General features: G+C 44.4%; 1 protein-coding gene across 1 annotated transcript in view; it reads left to right on the plus strand.

Moving 5' to 3' along the window:
* LOC138983623 (uncharacterized) overlaps positions 1–7,500 on the plus strand; it is a 40,034-nt gene that overhangs the window by 28,000 nt on the left and 4,534 nt on the right. The window contains exons 4-9 of the mRNA XM_070356902.1: positions 701–852; positions 1,549–1,706; positions 3,173–3,271; positions 5,452–5,552; positions 6,450–6,736; positions 7,238–7,468. Of these exons, the coding sequence (XP_070213003.1) occupies positions 701–852; positions 1,549–1,706; positions 3,173–3,271; positions 5,452–5,552; positions 6,450–6,736; positions 7,238–7,468 (1,028 nt within the window). The remainder of the gene's footprint in view (positions 1–700; positions 853–1,548; positions 1,707–3,172; positions 3,272–5,451; positions 5,553–6,449; positions 6,737–7,237; positions 7,469–7,500) is intronic.

Below are 7,500 nucleotides of genomic sequence, written 5' to 3' on the forward strand. Positions count from 1 at the left end.
GTGTTTTTATCTAATTGAATTGTGTTTGGTTTAAATAAGATTTTATCCCGGAAATACAAGGGTGGCTTGTTTAATTGTATTTCACTTTTTGTTTGTATTATTTTATGTTATTATGATTTTTTGGGTGTGCTGTTTAAAACGGTCGGTAGCACATGTCTTCAGACAAATGGTTTATGTTGTGTCATGAAATACACAGGTACTACATAAGGGTATGATATCATAAAGTCGAACAATGTTTTAACCTACATACACTAGAGAGACCACCCATCGCATAACGCAACGGAACCAACCATACAATCACACGTTGGTATATTATGTTAATGAGGTCGTGTCAAACTAGTCGGGTAGGGACCTAATTTTCCACTGCTCATGATGATAGAGTCACCGAGACAAACGTCATTCTTGGAACACATTTGCGCTTGCTGCTTCCCCTGGAGAAAAAAAAATTGAGAACGTACACGTCACGCTATAGTTTCCAGAGTGACGTATTTTTGCTTTGACCTCAAGTATTCACGGGGCTTTGGAAGAGATCGAGGTTCAATAAGACGCGTCTTCTATTTGGGCGCCTCGACTGCGGGACGTTTTGAGCAAGAGACGCGCAAATACATATACATATACAAATGTATAGGATAAACAAAATATTTCATGGCTTGCTGTGCCGCACACAATTTACAATCGTCTCATTTCGTGTTGCTCACAGGATCATGCCTGACGTTCGGAGAGGTGGCGCTGGTGGAGCAAGACTGTATCCGTACGGCCTCCGTGGTCGCCAACACTCACCTTGACCTGCTGACCATTGACAGGGACCTCTTCAACAGGTGTCTGCACGGCGTCGTGGCCGAAGACATGAAGGTGAGAAGAAAGCAAAGCTCTCATCTCATAGATACGATAAGATAAGATAAGATAAGATAAGATAAGATAAGATAAGAAAACTTTAATGTCCGTTTTCATTTTACGTCAACATGGAAATTTTTCTTTTGGCACAACATCAAAATTCGAATAACACAATGACACGATCCAAAAGCATAATCGAACATTAATACATTACGAAGATCAAATTATTGCAGAAATATGCCTCGTAGGGGGGGGGGGGGGGGGGGGGGGGGCAAGCCTTGGCTTTGCTTAGCCACTTTTCCAGTCCTCTTTTTTCATCGTATTCCATTCCAAGCCCTGTGATGTGCACGAGAAAGTTTCCAACTGAATTGGAGCCAGACGTGGGGCCGGATTGGGTGGTATCTCAAACACATCTTAATTTCAACCAATGCGAGCCAGCTGTTGGGATTCACCCAACTGGTCACTTTCTGGTGAACATCAGCCCTGGAACCCAGCTTAGTTCATGCCTAATTGGTTCTCTGACTCTATTAGTAGGGCGTCACTCAGAGTCAAACCTGTCCAAACTTCAGCTTCCTGAAGTGGACTCCGATGTCTTTTTTGTTTTACTCGACAATTCTGAGAAAATTCACCTGCGTAATGTAAACGTCGCGAAGTCGAATTCGCCCAATAAATGTGAGGGTTGAAAGGTGGCTGATGCACTTTTCTTTAACACAGGCCAAGTCTGACTTCATCGAGAGGAACGTCATGTTCAGGACGTGGCCAGGCAGACAGAAGAAGCAGCTGGTGATCAGTCTCAGCACGGAGAAGGTGTGCTACGGGGACAAGATCATCAAACAGGGCCAGGAGGCTGACAGGGTCTACTTCATCTGCAGGTCAGTGAGGGAGTGAGTAAGGGAATATTCAAGCGAGTGTACTTCATCTGCAGGTGAGTCAGGTAGGGGGCGTGAGAAAGGAAGAGAGGGAGAAGCTGCTGTTTTTATTGGCGAAGATGGGCTACGGAGACCAGATCATCAAGCAGGAGGCTGACAGGGTCTTCTTCCTTCGTAGGTGAGTCAGTGGGGAAGTCACTATAGGAGGGAGGGAGGGTAGGTGTGCTACGGGGACAAGATCCTCAAACAGGGCTGACAGGGTCTACTTCATCTGGAGGCGAGTCAGTCAGCGACTGAGTTAGTGAGTCACCTTCGAATGAGTGAATCAGTGAGTGGACTTCCTCTGCAGGTGAGTAAGGGAGGGAGTCAATGAGAGAGGGAGGGATTGGTGGTTCATTGGAGAAGGTGTGCTATGGAGGCAAGATCATCACACAGGAACAGGAGGCTGACAGTGTCTACTTCATTTGTAGGTGAGTCAGTGACTAAGTCAGTGAGGTCGTCGAGTTAGTGTATCAGTGATTAAGTGAGATAATGCAGGAAGGAATGGGTGAGTGCATTTGTGGAGAAGGTGTGCTACGGTGACAAGATCGTCAAACAGGGACAGGAGGCGGACATAGTTTGCTTCATTTGCAGGTGAGTGAGTCAGGGAGGGATGGGGGGGGGATGAAGTCAGCGAGGGAGGGATTGGTTAGTGCATTGAAGATGTGCTACGGGGACAAACTCATCAACTAGGGACAGGAGGCGGACAGGGTCTACTTCATTTTCAGGTCAGTGAAACAGTGAGAGGGGAGGGAGGGAGGGAGGGAAGAGGGGTTGATGAGTTCGTGTGTGTGTGGGTTGAGGGGGTAGGGAGGAATAGATTGGTGCTCGACTATGTGTTTCGGGTTCATGAACCCTTGAGGGAGTCAAAAAGGGAGTAACGTCCCCAGTAGCATCCTTCCCTCAACCAACCACTCCTGACACCTGTATTCAAGCGAGTGTACTTCATCTGCAGGTGAGTCAGGTAGGGGGCGTGAGAAAGGAAGAGAGGGAGAAGCTGCTGTTTTTATTGGCGAATATTATTTTAATGTCCGCCTCCTGTCCCTGTTTGACGATCTTGTCACCGTAGCACACCTTCTCCAATGAACCACCAATCCCTCCCTCTCTCATTGACTCCCTCCCTTACTCACCTGCAGAGGAAGTCCACTCACTGATTCACTCATTCGAAGGGGACTCACTAACTCAGTCGCTGACTGACTCGCCTCCAGATGAAGTAGACCCTGTCAGCCCTGTTTGAGGATCTTGTCCCCGTAGCACACCTACCCTCCCTCCCTCCTATAGTGACTTCCCCACTGACTCACCTACGAAGGAAGAAGACCCTGTCACCCCCCCCCCCCCCCCTCCCCACAAACACACACCTATCTCTTTGATCGACATGACCAGTTCATACAGTTTTGGTGTTGTTACATTCGAAATGTTTTTGTTTTCAGTGGAGAGGTGGAGATTCATCTGGAGCCTAAACAGTACAGTTCACAGTATCCCCGAGTATGGTCGGAGATACAGCAGTTCCTCCCAGTACTGATTTCAGAGTGAGTCTTAAGAAACTACGAGTTGGGTGCGCATACATGCGTTTCTGTATTCGATTATTCATTGTAAGTTGTGTTTTATGTTCCTTCGGTACGTACGGCTGTCTTTCTGTCTGTCACTCTCTCTATAGCTTTCTCTGTGAGTCTGTATCTCATGTGTCTCTTCCCCCCCCCCCCTCTCTTTTCTCTCCCGAACCCCCTCCCATCCCCTCTCTCTTAATTCTCGGCTCCGTTCCCCCTAGCTTTCTGTCTCTTTTTCTTTATCTATCTATAAATTGGTCTATCTGTCGGTCTGTTAATCCTTTCTCTCTCTCCTTACCTCGTTTTTTTGGGCTGTGTTTTTCTCTCATGCGAGCTATTGGTTTACATTTTTCTTGATACTAAATTTAGAAAGTCTATAATCCCTCCAGTCATTCTTCGATTACTTCTCCCGGGTAAAGCTACTGACTGTAAAACAAGAAACACCGAATACAGATTTTCTCGCTGCTCTGAAAGGAGCATACGATGACAACAACAACAACAACAACAACAACAACAACAACAACAACAACAACAACAACTATACCGATAAACTTAAGAACCTTGTTGTTAACAATGCACAGGCCTGTACGTTAAATAATGATCGAAGCTTCCACTGGTTGACGTTTCCAGACAAACCTTCTATGACAATGAGGTGTAGAAATATACAGGTCTGTAAAAATTTAAAAGACCCAATTCTGAATGCGTTTCACCCCTATACCTAAGTTCAGACGTCTCCAAGAGGATTTAACACCCCAGAGCTTACATTTGTCAAAACGCTTCGAGTCATTATTTTCTAAGAGTATCTCCTTACCGTCTCTGACAATGGGGAGAGGAAAATAAACAGGTCCGTAAAATTGGAACATCTTAATCTTTAAATTCGTTCCACCCTAGCTTCAGACTGAAACGACAATACGGTGTTCTTCTTCTTCAAGAGGATTAAACTCTCATGGAACCGTCGTACGCTTTGTCGAAGGTCAACGAGCCATTATATTCAAACATTATCTCTTTACGGGTCACAAATCTTTGAATTAATTCACGCGATTTGCATTTGATTGGATTGGATTCCCTGTTGTTGTACAACGTTGTTTTTTTGTAGACGTGACACTGTATAAATTACTCTCTGGCTGTAACTTGAACCCGTTTCTGGATCTTGAGTGTTTGACCTCGGGTAGACAACGCAGCACCGACTGCGAGCTTTATTATCTCCCTTGCTTGTGTTTTCGACGCAAGGGAGATAATAACATTCATTAACTCGTGTAACTTGCACCTGTATCTAACGTGCAGAGCGACAGTGGTTGGACAAAAACAGACAAACACACAAGTATAATTATTGACAAGCAAACAGACAGATATATCTATATACAGTCAGGCAGGCTTGCATGGAGACAAATACAAATTGAGAAAGATAGACAGAAGAAAAGACAGTGAAGAAGACTCGACAGATCGAAGCATTGACCGCTCGCATTTGCATGCATTCAACTTAACGTGCACAAAACGCTCTGGTCTGCTCAAATTAAACCAAAGATTATAACATTGTAGAAAGGAAGAAGAGAAACTGTCATGGTAAGCTTGTCGTGCTCGTACACAGTTGTAACCTAATCTAATTACTAAAGTTGCTTTTTTTCTCTGTTTCTTTCTTTCTTTCTTTCTTTCTTTTTTCTTTCTTTCTTTCTTTCTTTCTTTCTTTCTTTCTTTCTTTCTTTCTCTCTTCCTTCCTTCCTTTCTTCCTTCCTTCCTTTCTTCCTTTACTTCTTTCTCTTTTTCTTTCCAAATTCCTTTTTTTTCTTTGAAGAAAATGTTGTTTACTGCTAAGTCTCCCTCACACATTGTGCTAACAAGTGTACCATTTCTTCATAATACAAGTCGTCATGGAAGTTATCGCATCGTTGCTAAAGCCAAACACAAATATATACCCTTTTTTTCCCCGCCGACCCTAAAACTTTTTTTCATTTCTCAAAAACACAAACACTTTTGGCACATTTTGCGAACAATACCGAGACTAAGGGGAGTAACCTTCTTATTAAAAATCGACTAAATAAAAAAGAAATAAAAAAAATAAAAAATAAAAAAGCCGACCTACCGACCCTATTTTTTTTGGTCACGTTACCTTAAACCAACATATATTTTTGTTTGGCCTAACTATTTCGTCTTTATTTTTCCAGGACAAAAAATGTGACCCTAATGCCTCACGAAGACCGTATCAGCAGGCTTTCCCCACAGCGACCACAGCAAATATGTGTGCTGGGAGAAAACGAACACCTGGGTAAGAAAATGACAGTTTAAAGACAAGCGACACCAATCGACAAATTCCGAATTTAGCTCTGTCGAGTTTGTATGGGTTGTGAAAGAGTGAATGCCCTTGCTTTTTACTCGAACAAACATTGGAAGGGCCAATCACTAGCGAGGGGAGGGGGGGGATGTCGGAAACACGGACGGACATAGACGGGAACACGTGTAAAGTTATTTGTCAGAGGAAACGCAAGGGTATTCGCTCTTTCATAACATATACTAACCCGACGAAGTTATTTCCGAAAATCGGCTACTGAGCAAACCAAGACGTCTCTTTTTGACCGTCTGACTTCAAAAGCGAAACAAAATTCGTGAAGACGTCCTAATGCAAATAATGGTGTCACCTAAACATACTGTGGCTTCTCCTGCGTGTGTCCGAGAAACTGACAAAGAATTTCGAGAACGAAGTGACTTCCGAGAAACATGTACAGCAGGAGACCATTATTCGTACGGTCACCGCTAAAGCTATGCATGTTTTGGTATCCTACACCATTAAGTGATGACCCAGTGACTGGCTGTCTGGTTTATTGGCTGGGCTGGATGGCTTACATTCTCAACGAATGGTACATTTATTTTAATGTCAATAATGTTGTAGGGTTCCGATTGTCTTCAGTGTTCATGCGCAACTACTGTCATTCCTCAGATTTGAGATGATAAAGTTAATTTGATTTGATTTGATTTGATTTGCGGTACTGAAGAAGCCTCCATAGATGACACATCGACTTTGTTGAATTTGGTGTGTGCTGTCCTTGCATTGGTGAGTACACATTTCTGTTGCCTTTCAAATGTGTTCACCTCACCCACAATCATTTTGTTGTTTAGATTTTGATTTGATTTGATTTATTTTCATTTGATTCACTATGCATTGCAGGCTGCATGGAGGTCATCCTAGGCCTGGACACGCTGTTGGAAACGGCCGTCGCTCGGTCCACAGTCACGCTCCTCAAGCTACGCAGACAGCAGTTCGACCGCATCTTCAAGCGTCGCTACGCAGTCCAGACCCTGGAGACCATCAAACAGTACCTGGTGCAGCGCCTCTGCCTCTACATCTATCAGTGTCCTCCCAATGACTCGGCCTTCTTGAAGTTCCTCAACATCCGCCTTGGGGACGCTGCCCGGTTGAAGAGCATCAAGAAGAGCACCTATGATGAAGATAAGGTGTGTATTTGTACATGTCGTCCCCAATTCACGGAACTGTCTAATTCGCGGAATCGGCAACATTTTTGTCCATTCCGCGTATTGGCAAAACGCTGCCCATTTCACGAAATCGTCAGCGTTTTACCGTCAAATGCGTCAAAGATTCTAAAAACCCATTTCGCAAAAACGGCAAACAGTCCGTAACTTTTTGTGTCACCAAAACAATGCCTTTGCATTCATTTTTTCACTGGTTTGTTTGGACTTTGTTAGTCTGTGTCAAGCATAACTCCGAAATTGCACGAAATCTACACTTTTTGACTTAACTTGCCTCAACTTATCGATTATTGCGACATCCATTCATTCTAGCATCTAGCTGTCTACAAGTGGCAATACCCAAGGCATTTGAGTACTTTAAAACCAAAAATTGGCTGCCGATTTCGCAAAATGGCAAAGTTTTGACAGCCTTTTTTTTTCTTCTTTTTTTCTCATCGTCTCTCACGTGTTGCTGTTATCCTAATCAAGGTGTTCAGCGGGGCTGTGTCAGCAGACGGGAAACAGAGGTCAGCCCAACAGACGGAGCTGCTGAAGAGGCTCCACATGCCTGTAGGAGCTGGACTCACCGGGCCCAGCGAAGACGACAAGGAGGTTGCGCTCATCGACCTCCACAAGCGCTTGAAGGTCTGGTCTCTCAACTCTCAGCTCAACGGCAGCAAGATCCTGAGGCTTCGGCAGTCACATCCTCCGCATTCTGCGGTATGTTGGTGTGAGAGGGAGGGGCTGTGGGG

Source organism: Littorina saxatilis, linkage group LG13, assembly GCF_037325665.1.
Source record: "Littorina saxatilis isolate snail1 linkage group LG13, US_GU_Lsax_2.0, whole genome shotgun sequence".
Taxonomy (NCBI): Eukaryota; Metazoa; Mollusca; class Gastropoda; order Littorinimorpha; family Littorinidae; genus Littorina; species Littorina saxatilis.